Genomic DNA, 18,140 nt, shown 5'->3' with positions numbered 1-18,140 from the left:
TGCTAATGAAGGTAAATTTTGCATCATTTACAGTTGCACAGTTTCAGATACTTTGAGAGGAGATAAGAGGATCAGGACTGATCCTATGGAGTTTGCAGAACAAGTCTGCATAAAATGCTTTAGCTTGGCAGATCAGCCTTTTCAGGCTGTTGGCACTGGTTGAGTTAACCAAGGTACTCTTCTGCAGCAATAACACTGGACCAGCTAGAGTGGGAGATTTCCAGCTAATGTGCTGTGCAGTGAAAGCTGGGGATGAGCAAGGACATAGAGAGGCTTTCTTTCATGTAACTGAAATTTAAACCATGGTCTGGCTAAACATTTTGACATCTGTTGACCATAGGCCTGATTCCAGGCCTTCTGAAATCCACAGAACGCCTGCCCCTAGCACAGGTGAGGCAGGGACTTGGGAGTCTGATGTCTGCCCAGTTCCCAAGCAGTGCTGTCACACTGTCGTCCAGCTTGGCAGAAACTTGGGAATAAGTGCAAAACTAAGCAGTCTCTTCTCATCATCCCCCATCTCCCTGTTCCCTTTCTTCTGCTCTCTTTGGGCCAAGATTTCTTGGCAAAGCTATACAGGAAAGCTTGCTGCTGAGTGTAATTTCTATTAATTTCTTTTGAGAATACAAAAAGAACGTGTGACTCAGATGTTAATTCTCATGTTTTCAAAAGCGAGATGAAACCCTCATTAGAAAAGGCAAAGATGAAAGTTTACATCCACAGTGCATTCCCCTTTTTTTCGTGTTTTTGGTTTTTTTTTAAATGTTCATATTTTTCTCCCCACCCAATGTAAGAGTTGAAAATGCTTGTGATGTGGAGATAGGCAGGCTTTGCAGATTTAGCTACAGATTTAGCTGGGCAGATACAGCCCAGCTGTAGTGCAGTAATAGAATGTATTGCTTTTATACCTCTGGCAGAATTACAATTAGTGTTTACCTTTCTGCAGTGATTGTGGAATGGAGTGGCTGCCTCAAATAGAGACTGATGCAAAGTGCTTGTTGATACTTTACTGGTCTTTTGCTTTGTACTTCAAGGGTTAAGGGAGGGCCTTAATGATAAGGATTGCTTTAGCAAAGGCTTACCGCAATTTCTTTAAAGCACTTTTTAATTAAGAAAGACAAGAGATGTAAATTAGAGTCTACTGTAAACTAGAAGGTTTGGTAATTGGAAGGCAAACAGGACTGGGAGCACCCTGTGCCACAAAAACAAATTAGGTTAGACTCGTCCCTCATTGCTGTGTGGTTTATTGTTTGCCAGTATCTCCTGCTACGTAGCCACTGCTCAGTCTGGTGGCTCTTTCATATGGGTACATATATGTGCATTGAGCCATGCATGAATGCAGGTTCAGTCCCTTCTTGCCCCATTTTTCCTCTTACGTGGTAAGCAGCGGCTGTGCAGAAGGAGAGCTGAGAAATGAGTTGGTTGCACATATTGTAAAACTGAATTTTATTGGAATAAGTAATCAAATCTCCCATTTGAGATCCCCTCCTTCAAGGAGCTGAGTTCCCTGGCCTCAGTCCAGAGGTGTATTCAAGCCTGGAAATCATTGTTCTGAGATCAAGAAATTAGCTCATATGCTTAAACGTTAAGCAAATGCTCAAGGGCTCTGCTGTATAGGGGCTGCAGTAATCACTATGTCATGGGTGAGTGCTTCTAATATGGTACAAAGCTGGTTAAGGTTGATTGCTAACCCCAATAGTCTTTGGATTGCGTTCTGCATGGGTACACTTGGAAAAGATGAAATTTTTGCAGTTGGACCCATATGGGCAGACATATGCTCCATCAGAGTCCTGTTGGCTTCAGCATCATCCTTGCGTCTGTTTGTCTCTAGCTGGGGGATGTAGCCCGTAACTTGTGTCCTTATGTTATAGGTAAACAAACACAAGCCCTTTTGCTTGGTGATTGGATACCTAAAGGTGTAGCAGAAGCAGTGCAAGGAAGAGTGGCACCGGGCAGTGGCTCTGCCTTTGTTGCAGGCAGTATTTACAGCTGATGAGGTGTTTATGAAAACTCTGTGAGACTGAGCCACAGAACAAAGCCCAACTTGCAAGGGTGAAAAGCAGGGATCGTTAGTAATAGGGTACTAGCAGCCAGCTACCCCAATCTGCTCACAGTAAAATACAACACAGTACAGTGAACTGTGCATCACCGGCACACTGCAGCCTTCCTCCAACAGGCAGGATGTGGACAGGACCCTATACATGGAGCTGCATGGAAAAAAATAGTGTGGCAGAAGCAATAAGAGCACAGGGACCATCATCTCTGTGACTGTGCTAGCGAGGAGCAGTCCCCGCTCAGAACAGGGCTGTAAGCACTCAGCACACAGATTTTGGTGTACTTTCCAGAAAAGTGTTATGCAGGTCTGCTGCTTTTCTCTGTGCTATTTATTTCTCTTGGGTGCTTATTTTTCCATCTTCACTTCTCTTGTCTGTTCAAATGCATCAACTGCAGTGTAGAGACTGCAGCTCAAATTTAGACAATATCTGGCATGGAGGTTTGTCCTGTGCTTATGGATATTTCAGCAGTATCAAGAGCTGTTATCAAGGTCTGATACCAAGATATCAAGCTGATATCAAGAGCAAAGTTATAAAAGATAGCTCAATGCACAGGGACTCAACTGTTTGTCTGCTCAAACCTGCCGTTATTTATTTGGGGCAATCCAGAAAATCAAACTAGTAGAGATGAACCTGTTGGAATTCAGTGAAATTCCAATGCAATCGCAAAGAAAAGTCTCTCTAGTGGACTATATTGAGTTGATGTTACTTGAGTGTTTTCATTATTGATATGAACTCTTCTGGGCAGCCCAGTGCCAGACTGCTGCATCATCCTATCTGGACCATTGAAATAGTTACATGTGTGTGCATGTATGCATAGCAAGAGGTAAGTTAGCCAGTTTTTTTAATAAAGGTTTAAATTTATACCAGGTGTAAGTTTGTACCTAAATTACAGAAATCTATCATTTTGCATGAAAAATATTCCTATGTGAAAATGAATATGTTTGTAACAAATATTGCACTTTGCAATTTTGCAAAGTACATCTTTCTGGGTAGAGACATGAGAAAACAGAAGCTTGTTTTTGCAGTCTTCAGCCAAATCTATTGTTTTGGATTTTTCCCCCTGAAAATAATAGTAATAAAATAGTTAATTATATATGTCGTTTCTTCACAGTTCTGCAGATCTTAGCTTTCTTAGCTTAGTTTTCTTGCAAGAAAACTCTGCTTGACTGCAAGAATGTATGGACACTGTCTTCAGCAGAATCCTGAAGATAATTTTACATAGTGAAATGAGAACGCTGTAATGTTTTGCTGGCGAGGGCATCTCTCTAGATGCCACTTTCAATGTGAAGCATGACCTATGACATACCATATGCCAAAGGACTCTTACTATCAACAGTAATGTATTCTTACTTCAGTGTTTAGTAGTATATTAGCTATTCAAAACCTCCTAAAGAGGAATTACAGCAGACTACAGCAGTATAACAGTCCATGGCTGTGGTAAGGGCTACTGCTACATTTGCATCTGTTTTGGTGTTTAAGCAGTAAAGCTCTCTTAAGAGCAACTCAGAAATTCTCCAAAATTAGCTATTGGCCTTCCTATGGGTCTGTGTTAAGTCTCCTTAACATCGTCAGGATTGGTGGGCAGGGGCTGAGAGCAGAAGGATTATATTTGGCTGTCCCCTGGATCTATCTGGGACCTCCCCGCTGTCATGAGAATGCTGGAGATACATGCCTTCAGCAGTTTAGCTCTGTCAGGTTGAGAAGGCTTCACCCCTCTCAGAATAATGTTTTCCAGGTCTTGTAGAACCCTCCCTGGGGGCACCTCAGCTGGCTTTGGGCATCTACAACACTCCAGTGTAAACCCTTGCTTATCATATTGGCCAAAGGGAAATGCTAAATCCCCAAAGCTGTTGAGCCTGTTCATGTGGCTCCATGGATCAACTTAATTCAAAAGCATAAAATACTTTTTCTCTTTCTTATTTCACCTGTGGCATTTGCTGGCTGGCTGGCTGACTTTTTTTTTCTTTTTTTTTTCTTTTTTTTTTTGGTCTCCAATAAAATACAGAAGCCTCAGATTACCAAAACAGCTGCACATGCTCTGGGTTAATGCATTTAAGTCAGGCTCCAGGGTCTGGGCAAGCGCCAAGATCCTGGATCAGCTGCTTTACCAGAATTAGGCTACTGTAATGGAGCCCTGCATTATTGTGTTGCAATTATTTTGGCTTGCAGCTGGCTGTTCACTCTATTTTTTTACTGAAGTAAGATAAATAGATTTTGTCTTAAAAAATAGAAATTTCTTTTCAGAATCTTACAGAAGCTTTGACATATCGTGTCTGTAAGAGGTGCCCTTCTGTTTATCTTGAGATTTATCTTAAAGGAGAAGAGCAAGTAATATTTGTCAGAGTTGTTGAAGAGTGGGAGCAATGCTAGAAGGTCTCAAAACATAAAATAAGGATGCATTGGAAAGGGAATAAATAAGTGATTAAAGTATCATATAATTATGTGGGTTTAGGTTCTCAGCAAGAACAGGTTTATTTTCAGCATCAAGCCACTTACTAGTAGCAAGTTCTTATTAAAGCTGTCCCTATAATTTGGAAGACCTTTGTGTGGAAAAGTAAAAGAGTAGATCCAGAGTTAAATTGAAGAAAAACATTTCCCCAACCTTGAATCTCCTGTATTTGTATCCATTCAAGCTCTTTTTGATGCCTATTTATATACATTTCTTGTCAAATAACAGCTCTCTCAGGTTCTCCAATTGATAGCATAAAGTAAACTGAATACAATAATCTATCTTTGAACTGTTCAACTGTGCCCTTCTTCCTGTTCTTGTTAATAATGCCAGGTCTCCAAGGAGCACTCTCACGCAATTTTATCACATAAGCTTTTTTGTTTGACCTTACCTGCTGTTCCCCGGGAACATAAGGGGTGGGAGAGAAAAGCCAAAATGCCAGCCTGCCTTAATTAAAATTTTAGTCTCAGAAGATGTTACAGTATGTGATTTCATTAGGTATATAATGAAAGTATTTAATCATACCTCTTACTCGTCTGGGCCTTTTTACTTGGTAGTCAAGTCACTGAGTTTTAAACTAACTCTTTTCAGGTGTGGAAAAGTACCTGTGGGGTGAGTATGCATCTTCAAACGATTTATAAATTCGTTGTATCCAGGATTTTTCATGTTTGCCCTAAAGATCGTTGCTTGGATGATGAAGTAGAAGGCACTGAATAAGAGTTCAACAGTCTTTGCAAAACATTTTTCCCCTCTGGGACAGCAAGCATACATATAAATGATTTTTGTAAAAGTTAACACTATTCCTCACTTTAAGCAAGTCGAACTTGTCATCATAGAAAAAAGGTAAAGGAAAATATAATGGTTATATCTGTGGCATGTAAGAAGCTATACATCTTATGTGTGGTACATGGTGTTACTTTCATCATTTCTCATTGCCATAATCTAAATCATGACAACAGGGGGCTTTCTAACTCCCAGATGAATCCATTTGTTTTATGGTGTGACTAGTCTTGAGGAAAAGTGTGCACAAAGCATCCTATCTTAGCTTTTCTAAAGATATACCTTATTCTGGTTTATGTAGGAAAAGCAGAGCTAAAAGAAATATTTGTGAGGCTCTGATCCTGCCCATCTTTAGAAATGGGAGGGTTTGCTTTGCTAAAGGAGTTGTGTTATTCCGCTATTTTTTTTCCAGTTTGTTAGCAACTGAGAGGTGCCCCCAGTTGGCAGCATTGTGTCAAGTAGCACACGAAACCATCCATGCTTCAAATGCTCTGTGCTTTGGGTTCCTTCCAGCCCCTGGGGTTGTAAAACAAGTAAACCCAGGATTTTATATAGCTTTTTGAGGAAGAATAAAGTAAGAGGACAAGGAAGGCAATTCAGCTAGGTAAGACAGATCCTACTCTAACACTGAGCAGAACTGACCACATGGAGAATTTCAGAGCTGTTATCCAAAACAAAAAATTCTCATGTGTCAGAGTATTTTTCAGCAGCTTTTACCAAATCCAACAAATAGGTTGCTCTGAAATAATGCAAAATTGCAGGAAATTTCCCAATTTTTTTCTTCTTCTGAAGCTGGATTAAGATATTTTTTGCATTATTGCTTTTGTGGATTTTGTAGCTTTGTAAACCAGAGAGAGAGGGAGGGATGGGAAATAAGAACAGTCTTTTATCCAGTATTTTAATTCTTTCTGTTTCGATAATAAATCTTACTGGCTCATATCTCTGATTCATATACATCTTCCTGAGTTACTTAATGCAGCTGAATATGGCTCTTTCTCTGTGAGTCTGACAACAAGTCTGGCTGTTGATCTGTTACCGGGCCTGGAAGCAAGAATGTGCTTTTAGCAAAGCTATGACCAATTTAGGGACCGGGAGCTATGATTCTGGCAGCAATTATGTTTCAAGACTCAAAGTTCAACATCCTGCAGTTTTATAACCCCCAGCTCTGCAGAGAATTACTGGTGTCACTGTCATTGTAATCACTTTAGGAATACATTTACTGGGTTATGTGTTTTCAGTGAATGTAACTGGAGTGCCATTAGCTAAAAATTGTTTTGATCTTGCAAAACTTGAATGAATTGATGTCATTAGTTTTAAATTTTGATAGCGAAACTAACCTAATACCCCATGGTTTCCCCTGCAAGCTGTACTGCTGGAGTGGGATGTCCTTTTACCTGAAATTAAAGCAGCCAAACTGTGAGTCACTTCTGTGAAAAGGCTTCTCTTGTTTTTGAGAGTCTGAAGTTGCAGAGTGCTGTGGGGAAATGAGTCTGTGTGCTGCTGTGGGTTTTGACACATGCTATTTTACATGTGTTATAACCTACTCATACCTCGTAAGTTTTCTGTTGCTTCTTAGGACTGCTTTGTTTCAGGCATAAGTATTTTCATGCTTTTTGGGGTTTTTTTCTTTGTATCTATGTGAAAACTAAATAAAATAATGATATGGTCTTATGTTTTGAGGGGAAAGGGATGGTTAGCATTAAGCTATTATGTATTTGTCCTTCTAGCTCACATGGTATCCAGTTCACACCAATAAATCTTCTGTGATGTCTTCCAGTAGAATATAAAGCTCAAATATCTTACTAGGTCAAGACATTTTTATGTGTATTGGAGAGAGAAGGCAGGCAGAATAGGAGTGGATTGATTGACTACAGCAGATTTCCTTTGCAGCATGCCGTGGATTTTAGATCCAAGCTTAAACTACAAAATTGTTTACAAAGTGTTTCAGATTCCAGCTGTACAAGGTGCAGTTTAAATCTCCAGACTCACACAGAAAATAACACCAGGCGAGAGACATTCATTAATGTGCCTCCTGTGATCGATTTCCAAACTGCAGACACTTTGGGGTGGACTGAAATCAAAATCGGCTTAAACTTATAATTTTATGTTTTCCGTGAGACTGTAGTCCATTATTTGCAGTGAAACTTGCTAGGTAATGGTCAACTGCATATTGAAAAAACCCGAACATTTTCTTCAGGCAATTGGGCACCCAATTCTAATGTGTAACACCTGGACCTGAGAAACTAGTCTGAACACAGTGCCTTGGAGCAGCACTTCCCTAGAAGGGAGCAGTGTATAGGGATGGTATTATGATGTCCACGTAGGAGATGAAACAACTGGTTGCAATCCAGTACTTGAGTATCTCATGCAAGGTGAGAAGTGTCCACAGGAGGGACTGACAGATCTTTGTATCAAAGGGCTTTGTTTTGCCTGCCAGAAAACCCTTGCCTTGAATTCCTGCTCTTGCTTGTGCTGGAAAGGGATCTCAACATTCAGCTTCCACAGCCAACTGTCCTATGCAAGGTTGTCCAACTAGGTTGCCTTTCCTTCTGTTTATGGGTAACTTTTAGGGTCTCTGAGAATCAAAAGGTTCTTTGTGTTGCGTAGGAGTGTAGTTTATTAGGCAATGTTAGGGCAATGGTTGGACTTGATGAGCTTAGAGGTCATTTCCAGTCTAAACATTTCTATGATTCAGTTCTGTTATTCTAAGACAGTGTTTGGTCTTTCTGAACAGCTTGTTTCAGGGTTTTTTATTCCTTTCAGTGTTGCAAATATTTTGGTATGGACCAGCTCAGAGCTTTTGGTACAAAAGCGAGTTGTCAAAATCTTTACTAAATGTACTGATGTGTATGACTGGATTGAAATTTTACTATGGTAGTTCTTCTTCTCTGATTAGTAATTTATCATGAGTATTTTAAATTTTTATGATTATAATGTAAAGCTACATCCAGGCACTTTAATACTTTGCCCATTGCTTATTTTAAAATGTAAGGGAAAATGTAGTCTAGCAAAATTGTGGGGATAGATACCAATCATATTCTTCAGTCTACAAAGTCTACAGAGCACTACTTCATCCAGGGCAAAGTGAACTAAAATAGGCCAGAAATAGATCTTAGAATATCCACCATACACAGGTAAACTCTGCTTGTGGAGCGAAGTGGGTGGCGTTGCCAGTATGTGATCAAAGGGAGGAGAGACTGGGAAGAGGATCCTGTCTCGCTTGCAAAGTTTAATCCTTTTCCTTGGAAGAAAGGAGGAGTGTTAAGAGCTCTTAACTGACTAACATTTTCCTAAGTATTTCAAGTCTAGAACATATAATTTAATGGTACTGGACAAAGACCACATTCTAATCCTATCTTTATTCACAGAACTTCTTATTAAACTGATGAATATCTTCTGGCAAAATGTCCACCCTCATTTTAGAGGTTTCAAGTGATACAAATGTGCTTCCTTTCTGGGTAAATTGCCTCCTTGTTAATCACGGGGACTGTTGAAACTTTATTTGTAATATGAACAGTTCTAGTTTATCTTCCAGCCATGTAATTTTATTGTACCATTTTCTGTTCTGTTCAAGAGTTATGGTTGTGTGGTTTAACCCCAGGTGGTAACTCAACCCCATGCAGCTGCTCACTCACTCTCCCCCGTGGCAGGGAGGAGAGAATTGGAAACATTAAAATCAGAAAATTCATGGGCTGAGATAAAGTCAATTTAAGAGGTAAAGCAAAAGCTATGTGTGCAAGCAAAGCAAGGAATCCATTTAACACTTCCCAAGGGCCAGCAGGTATTCAGCCATCCCCAGGAAGGCAGAGCTCCATCCCCTGTAACAGTTACTTGGGAAGACAAACACCATGACTGTGAACATTCCCCAGCTCTTCCATCTTCTTCCCTCAGCTTTATATGCTGAGCATGATATCATATGGTCCGGGATATCCCTTTAGTCAGTTGGGATCAGCTGCCCCAGCTTTGTCACCTCCCAACATCTTTGGGCACCCCCAAACACCTCACTGTTGGGGTGGTGTGAGAAACAGAAAAGGCCTTGACTCTGCATAAGCACTGCTCAGAGGTAATGAAAGCATCCCAAATTATCATGCTGTTTTCAGCATGAATCCAAAATTTAGTGCCATACTAGCTACTAGAAAGAAAATTTAACTCTGCTCTGGCCAAAACCAGCACAACTATCTACTTGCAAGTGCCTCTCTGCCTTTTGAGTATGTTGAGCAGAGTGAGCTCATTAGGTCCTCCAGGAAGAAGAGGTACAGTTTCTGAGTTTGGATCATGTTTTTAGCTTTCTTCTTGACCCTTACCAGTTTTGGGGAGACTTTTGCAAATGTAAGAGCCTTCTGTGTGCAGAATTTGCTGTTAGACTGTTGTCAGGACATTGCAGGGTACTCCCTTGTGTCTGCACCAAGAAATGGTGCTTGCTCCCCTTGGCTTTTTCATGGAAGCTCAAATTCAATCTTTTCCCAGTACTCCTAGCAGCTGCAGCAGGGGCTGAGCTGGTCTATACTGGGAGAGAGTGTAGGGAAACAGAAAGGCACAGTAGTAGTTGCAGAGCAGGCAGGAGCATGACTGGATCCGGGTAGCATTTCACCCAGCCCAGTTACCACTGCCTGAGATTTCCCTTTTGATTTTTTTTTTGGACTTTGCTTGCCTAAGCCACTGCAATGTGTTGCCAAGGTACCTGCAGTTCAGGTGGCACTACACTGAACGAAGTGGAAAGGAAGCAGATGAGCTCTCTAATCATGTCACATCAAAACCACTGTGATTTTATGTATTTGCATCAAATGGGTTTGTATATAAGGACTCTGTTCAAGTGATAAAGAGTACAATAAGATTTGCAGTTCAGGCGCTCAGTGCCAGACTGCTTCACTGCTCAGACAAAGTTCTGATTACTCTTTACCAGCAGTGCTAATACATGTGTTACAAAGCTGTCTTGCTAATATATGCCTCAAATCTAAAATGAGCAAGGAAGCATTCTCTCCTAACATGGATGTGCCATTCATGAAGTATGTTTGCTGAGACCAGCGGAGCACCAAACATGCTTTAATTACAGCTCAGGTGACAGTGCTGGCAGAGGTGTAAGACCACTGCATTGTGTTTTGAGCTGCTGGGATGTTAAAACATCTGTGGGTCTTTCATGCAGTCTTTCACCCGTGGGATGTTTAAGTTAGATGATTTCTAGTATGGTGATCCAGGCTGTAAAGGTTCAGAGAATTACCTTGCTGGTATGACAGCCTCTTCCATTTCAACTGCAATCCAAGGCTCATCTTTCCTCTGAGGCATTCATTGAAATTCTGTGCACAATTTGTTCCTCTGGTTGTTTAACAATATCTCCCATGTTTGCCCTGATATAAAAAATCCTCCTTTGTAGCAGAGATAACATAGAGCAGGATGATATAATTGCAGTAAAGAGGCCCTGGAGCTTGCAGTAATAGTACACATCAGATGAACCATCCTGCCATTAGAAAATAACCCACGTATGTATGTTCTCAGGGGACAGTAAAGAGGCTTTTAAGGATTACTCTTTATGTAGTATGAAAGCTAATGAGTAAAAGAGCAAGTGCGAAGAAAACTATTGCTGCGTAAGCATGGTGCCTCTTTCGGTTCTGACTTGTTTCCTTACACCTCTGTAGCTCCAAAACATCCATCTCTGCCCAGTAATGTGTGGTTTTTCATGCACTGCAGTCAGTTGAAGGCTTTTGCAGACTTTTAAGAAGATTATATTATTTTCATTTAGCAGAAAATTAAATAGCATGTGAAAAGCATGGCAGAGCTGAGTTGAGGATTGAACTGCCGTGTGTATACAAAATAAATTTGGAGGTATAGCACTCTCTGATGGTCTATGCCCCCAAAAAACCAAAAAGAATATTTTGCTAGAATGATAATGCTGAAAGGTTGGTATTAGTCTGAATTCTCCCATCTCCATTCTTTTCCTTGGCCAGTGTTCAGAAACATACAAAGACACAAGCACACAGTAAATACTGCAGGACCTGTGTCAAATGTTACGTGGAGAATTTGGGCTGTGGTGCTAGGAAATCCAGAGCAGTTGGTTTCTGATATTAACAACTTTTTGTCTAAATTGCCATGTAGAATGCCAATTGTTCCACTTGCATTTGTGCTGAAACAGAAGCCCTTTAGCAGAACAGACATTGGCTTCTTTGTTTTGTCACAGTGTTTTTTCTCTTCCTTATAGAGCTTGTTGTAGATAAAATTTATTCACCTTTTAATACTCTGTACCTCCTCTGTACTGTTGAAACATGTTTTATACCTTGTCAGATTTTTTTATGTTCAATAGAATGGATGAACTTGCATTTTATTTTGTATTTTTAACATAGTAAAGGGTCGAGCTTTGCTATCAGGTGAAATGAAGGGGCTTTACTTGAGTTGTAGAGCCTTGAAGAGGACAGTGGATTTTGACCAAATGTCATGCTGGGGTTCTGCAGCACAGTCTGACATCCATAACTTCATTCAATTCCAAAGGGTACTGATCAGAGAAAAGAAGTCCCATGAATATTAAGGAAGGAGGAGATGACAGCCAGCATTTTTGCAAGGATACATGCAGGCCACTAACCTTGGTAAACCTCCCTGTTTCCACGCACAAGTCAAGGTAGTAAATAGTCGGGAGTACCTCCTTCTGGACAAAAGAAATTACTTATTTCCTTTAAAGTCTAGGCAGGTTCAGAATACAACCTCTTTGCTCCCATCTAATCAAACTGGAAGTATGTTAGAGTGCATGTGGGGTTATTTTCTGCTTGTATTGATGATTTTCTCTGTGGTCAGAGCATTGCAAAGGGCTCACAGAGGGAATAGGAAAAAGGTCTTTTCACTTTCAGAGTGTAAGCAGTACTCTGCAGGTTGGGACAGGGATGAGGGGTGCACTTGCCCTATGGGTAGGGAAATTGCTGAAGTCCTTGAAGAGTAATAATGTTGTTACAATAATCCATAGCCTTAGACCTCATATCTCAAGCCTGTCTCCTTTTCATATTCCTGCACAAACGTGGGTGGTTATGTCATGTAGTAAGCAGTGTTTTTCAATACAAAGATTTTTGGGGTGAGAGTGTTTATGTGTGCCTGTATTATTGGAACAATACGATCTCTGAGGTCCTTTCCAGCCAAAGCCATTCTATGACTGTTTCGTAATATCCCTATGAGATCATGCCTACATGTTTATCATAAGTGTAGCTACTTCAGCATTTCTGTAAGTTTAAGTTTGAGTTTGATACTCATGTATCTTGTTTGTCTTCTTTGGAGAATATAAAACACAAAGCTGACGTGAAGAGAGAGCTGTGTCCTCAAACATGCAGCAGGGCATTAGCAATAGTCTGAGTAAAGTAATGAATGGTAATGCAATCATGTTCACTAGATACAACAGAAAGGCTGCTTCCTGCTTGACCTGAGTGGTGTCTGTCTCTGCAGAGCACCAGTCCCGCCACCCCGTGCCGGTGCAGTACAATCCAATTCCATGAGCCCAAATCCCAATCCCATTGTTTGATTACACTCCCCAAATGTGTCACTTGATCCATGGTCTGCAATCCCTCTATCATTCTCTACACATCTGGGACTTACTTTAACAACTACAAGTGACATGAGATGAATTATCTGTTGCTGCTTCTGCTTTCAGTTAACAGTTCTACTTAAACTTCCAGTCTTGCAAATACCAGAATAGTAGTGCTAATTTTTTTATTTCTGTCTTTTCTTCCCCCTCCCCCACCCCTGCTATAATTGGTATTCTGGAGCAGAAGAGGACTTGCAATTTATTATTGCTGTATAAGCCTTCTGTAAACTCAGTTACAGCAGTTCTGATGGTGGTAATTTTTATGACTAAAAAATATGCTGATGCTGTGTTTGGATATAGGAAAAGAGTAAATCTAAATGTATAATAATTTAGTGAATTTGGGAGGTGTTTGATATATCCCAGCCAAGTTAATCACTCATGGAATTTATTCTTTTTTTTATTTTTATTTTGCTCAGTTGACTAGAGACATTAATCTCATATCTGTGGAAAGGCATCATTAATGCCAAAAACTTGATCAGAAATACCCAACATTTCTTCGGCATCAGAAAAGACTCTGAAGGAAAGTTATCAGCTGACTAGACCAGCAGAAATGGAGACATTGTTACTTTATTTTTCTTATATAATGAAGAAATATCCAGATGATGATTTTCAATTCGTGAAGTATATTGGACCATGGATTGTATTCATGAATATAAATTGAGCAGACGTGACACACATTTTTCATATAAAGATGAAACAGAATTGCTCCCTCTGGTAGTTCTCCTTTGTCTGAAATGTGCTTATGCTAAGGACATCACTACAGAGTTAATAGTGCACTGCATAACTGCGTGTTAAAAATACAAGTGCTAAAGAACACAGAACGTCTTAATAAGAAATTGCTTATGGATGTATAATACTTGTGGCTTGCCATATTTTTCAAGGACAGGATCTTTCTGCATCTTTTTTTCCCACTTTTTCTGCAAAATACTTCATCTCTAAATATTAGTATCACCCAGCCAGCCCACTTCCATCTGTCTAGGCTCATTCCCAGGCTGGATCATGCTGCTGGCAAGCAGTGCACCATTCGTGCTTCACTTCCCATCCACGCTTCTGCCTCCTTAGCAGCTTGATTCAGATCATCCAGTCTTTGCGTGTTTCTCAGTTAGTCTTAGAGGAGCCGCCCTAGCAGAAAACCTGCAGTATTGTGGTGACTTTGAACACAGAATTAATCACAGGTTAAAACATAAGCATCAGCTTCTCATACATGTGCAGGCACTTGTATGTCATCAGTGTTCCTACTGAGCAATGGTAAGGACACTCTCCAATTTATGATTTTCCTCCTTTGATGAACATGAAACTAGTAGGGTTGAATATGACCCTTAATATACTGTAATTATATAAAAGACCTCGCAAGTAGGAGCCAGTGTGTAGACAGATGTTCTTGATTAAAATAAAGCCTTCTGTTTGTCTCGTGCTAGGAAGCTGCATTACAAGAAAGGTAAGAGGGTGAGATAAGAAATATGACCTAAAAACCCCTATCAGATAAGACCGTAAAGGCCAAATACTGGTGTCCTTGAAGCTGATGGGAGTTTTGCCTCTGAAGAAGTAGCCAAAAGATGTTAGCAGCCTGTGTCTCTTTAAGGATTTCAGTCCTGCACTGCGGTCAGACATTGTTCAAGGAGGTCTCTGCTACAGGGTTAAAGAGCATAACAGAAGTGTGCTGCCTGTTCATGTCACCCTGCCAGAGCTGTCAGCTCACAGCATTTGTTTATTGCACTTCAATTCTCCTTTCCAGTAATGCTTCTCTAGAAATGAGCAACTTTCTGACTAATGCAGGGAAAGATGATGGGCTCATTTGCTGTTCCTTAGAACAGTTGTAATTTTGCCCTTTCAAGCAACAGGGTATTTGAAGATATCTTTCTTCTTGCAGGTTATCAGCCTGTCCTGCCAAACCAGCAGCAGGGGTTCCAGGGTCTCATGGGAATGCAGCAGCCGCCCCAAAGCCAGAACCTGATGAATAATCAACAGGGAAATCAGGTGCAAGGCATGATGGTGCAGTATCCAGCCATGTCGTCTTATCAGGTACTTGGGAGCTCTATAGAAAGGCTGCTTTTCTTGGCGAGTGCTTAATTGAATTAAGGTTTTGTATAACACAATGTTCTTATAACCTCATTTGGACACCGTGTGGCAGGAGGCCTCCTGATGAATGCACTCCTGTCAGATTGCTTTCTTTGTTCCTGTTTATATAGTCTTAGTACTCCTGATTTTCATTCTGAATTGGGAATACTTCAAATGAACTATTTATTACAGCCTACAGTGAGGTAAAATATCACAAAGTTTGAAGGAATTAAACTTCTTCCTGTGACAAAAATAAATGAAAAAATACAAGAACATTTTTCATTTGTTTGGTTTTTGGTGGGGCTTTTTTGTTTGTTTGTTTTTTTTGCCAATGCAGTACTGTTTCCTGTAATGAAGTTAAGGGTTTTGCCTGACCCTGTTAAAAATTATTCATCTGTGGAGACTCCTCCCAAGGATCCCACCATGTCTTGTATAACAAGCTGTAGCCAGATGGATTATTGTGTACTGGGTTCTGGGGAGAGGAAAGTCAGTGACTTGATTTTTACCAAGTCTGCAAGTTCCTAGACTTCTTTCCCCACCTTTATACCTCATTTCTGTGAGATATGCCAAGAGCATGTGAGAGGTGGTTTGTGCTTACGTTTCCTACTCGTCCCTCTGGAAAGTTAAGAAACTAAATGACATCTAATTCATTTTAATAGATTGCACTGATTGAGCAGCCATTCCCCTTTTCCCTTGGCTTCTCTGAAAACACTACAGCAACACAGATGGCAATGGGGGAATTGCTTATGGGTAAATTTTTCCCCTTACATCTTCAGAATTATTGTATTGAAAACGTGTTTTAAAAGTTAATGATCAGATTAGAGGTTTAGACCTTTTAGATGGCCTAGATATACCAGGGTCAAGACTTTTATTTGCACTGATACCAGAAATTCATATTCCACTAGGTTGTAACAAAGACACTTTATAGAGCTCAGAACAGAGGGAATTCTCTTTTACTCTAACAAAAAAAGCCTCAGAGATGAGAACAGTTCTGAGCAGCACAAATTGGCACATTTTGCCAGAACATGCAGTGTGCTCAAATTCAGCAGAAAGGAACATAGGGATACTGGCAACCTACTTTAACCTGCTTAGTAATTGCTATCTTTTTTTTTTTTCCGTTGCCTTTCCATGTTCTTACCTAGGTGCCAATGACCCAGGGTTCTCAAGGATTGCCACAACAATCATATCAACAACCAATCATGCTACCTAACCAATCAGGTCAAGGAACACTTACAGCCACTGGAATGCCTGTCTACTGTAATGTCATACCTCCTGCCCCACAGAACAACCTACGGCTGATTGCCCCACACTGCCCCTCCAATAACGTTCCAGTTCTTTCTGCCAGCTGCAGGACAAACTGTGCAAGCATCAACAATGCAGGGTGGCAGGTCAAGTACTGACACTGTGGCTTAGAGTGGAGATATGAGGATAGAGGTGCATTATTTGACAGATAAATCATGGCCTTCAAATGAAGAGGAACACAACAGGATAATCAGTTGAGGACATAAGTACTGACTATGATCAAGTGATTTGCTGCTGGAAAAATCTGTAAAAAAAAAAAAGTAAAATAAATTTTGAAAAAAAAAAATGTTTGCTGGTTAATGGTGCATATTTTTGTCATGTCTGCTAGGTATGCCTTTATAGCTTAGCTAGTGACATGAATTCATTGAGGTAAGATTTTTTCCTACCACTGAACACCACTGTGTAGATTGTAATATCCCCGATTCGGATTAGTTTTGTACTTTGTGTTGAGTTTGTGAAGCTGAAAGTATTTAAAAATATAATAAAATCACATTGTACCAAAGCTGTAATGGAAATTAAAAAAAAAAAAAGAAAACAAAAAGAGAATTACTGAATGGAAGGAATAATTTATATACACTATAGAGTTTTTTATGGATATATACTGTATTGTAGTGCTTAATCACAATAAAGCTATTTGACCTCATGGAGGAAGGTCATGTTTCTACCACTTGCTTGGTCTCCTCTGTTTCTAAGTGAGTGAACTTCCCTTTATTTCTGCAATGCCTTGTGTCACATGAAGCTAATGGAATAATGCTTCTTAATGGGCTTACAGGAGTCTGATAAGCAGACAACATACCTGAGTCTCAGCATGTTACCTTAGTACCTTAGCATGGTACCTTAGTACCATAACAGCTAAGACCACTGAGAAATTGTAGCACAGCCACTCAGGAACTGTTCAGTGAATGATGTACCAGTTCATGTTAAACTAAGTTTGCACTTTTCCAATCTCTAGGACCAGTAATGTCACAAACACAATTCTTCACTGCTACAAGCCTCTACTAAGTCATACCTCTTCGAGAGGCCATACAACAGCTGTGCATTAGAAGACACAGTTGTCCCATGATATCACATCCACTGGATGGAAGATCAGTTGCTACCGATGTAGCAACCACAGTACCAGCAATTCTGTTACATAGACACACAGTTGTTGGTATTCCAGCCATTTTGACACAAGATGATCCAAGAATCTGGTCCATCGTGTTCAAGTAAGTGGGGATGAACAATATATTTGGGGATTTGGCTTTTAAAACACAGTCATTTGCCAGCAATTTTAAGAACTTAGTTCCTGTGGTGTTTCTCATTATTGTGTCCATCTTCACTTAAATTCCTAGCTTGTTCTGATAAATTGGTTTTGATTCATAAATGCTGCATCGAGTTCCACAGTTTGATTCAGTGATGACAACATTGGAGACACCAATATATTTATCAGACCAAAGTTTGTGACATTTTTTCACTTAAACTGCATTTTTGATCAATTTTGATCACCTTTACAACAGGTAGGAGTTGAGCACTCCAGAATTAGGCATATGCATTATGAAAAAAGCCAGGATTCTTTTGTGTGTAAAATCTGTATGTGTCATAATAGGATTTTAGGTATACCCAAGATTACAGCAGCCTACAAGGCCCTTGACCATTGTTAATCTGAATGTGAAACAGCTTTTATTTTACCTTAAAGATAGTTGGCTTTTCTTTTACTTTCTGTGTCTGGTGTGGAAACAGGCACTGGAGGGGCTGCAGCCTCTCCAACCCTTTTTGTTTTCTCTACCATGAACAGGTATCTTTTAGACTTCCATCTTTTTTTACATATATATCTTAAAGTGTGGAATCCAGTCCTGTGGGATCATAAGAAAGCCAAACACTGAATTTTATGTAGTGTAATCACGAATCATTTGCTGAGAGACAGTCAAGAGCATGAGCAGTTAAGTAAACACAATTCACTCTT

General features: G+C 40.1%; 1 protein-coding gene across 18 annotated transcripts in view; it reads left to right on the top strand.

The window, feature by feature from the left end:
• The window catches only part of ARPP21 (cAMP regulated phosphoprotein 21), a 138,315-nt gene extending 121,450 nt beyond the window's left edge, over positions 1-16,865 (top strand). For all 18 annotated transcript variants that reach the window (XM_071561449.1, XM_071561460.1, XM_071561448.1 and 15 more), the window contains 2 exons: positions 14,709-14,860; positions 16,039-16,865. In XM_071561449.1, the coding sequence (XP_071417550.1) occupies positions 14,709-14,860; positions 16,039-16,296 (410 nt within the window). In that variant the 3' untranslated portion in view covers positions 16,297-16,865. The remainder of the gene's footprint in view (positions 1-14,708; positions 14,861-16,038) is intronic.
• Positions 16,866-18,140: the final 1,275 nt, after the last annotated feature.

This window comes from Pithys albifrons, chromosome 7 (genome assembly GCF_047495875.1).
Source record: "Pithys albifrons albifrons isolate INPA30051 chromosome 7, PitAlb_v1, whole genome shotgun sequence".
In the NCBI taxonomy this organism is placed as follows: domain Eukaryota; kingdom Metazoa; phylum Chordata; class Aves; order Passeriformes; family Thamnophilidae; genus Pithys; species Pithys albifrons.
The sequence above is the reverse complement of the archived record's forward strand: the minus strand, read 5'-3'. Positions and strand labels throughout refer to the sequence as shown.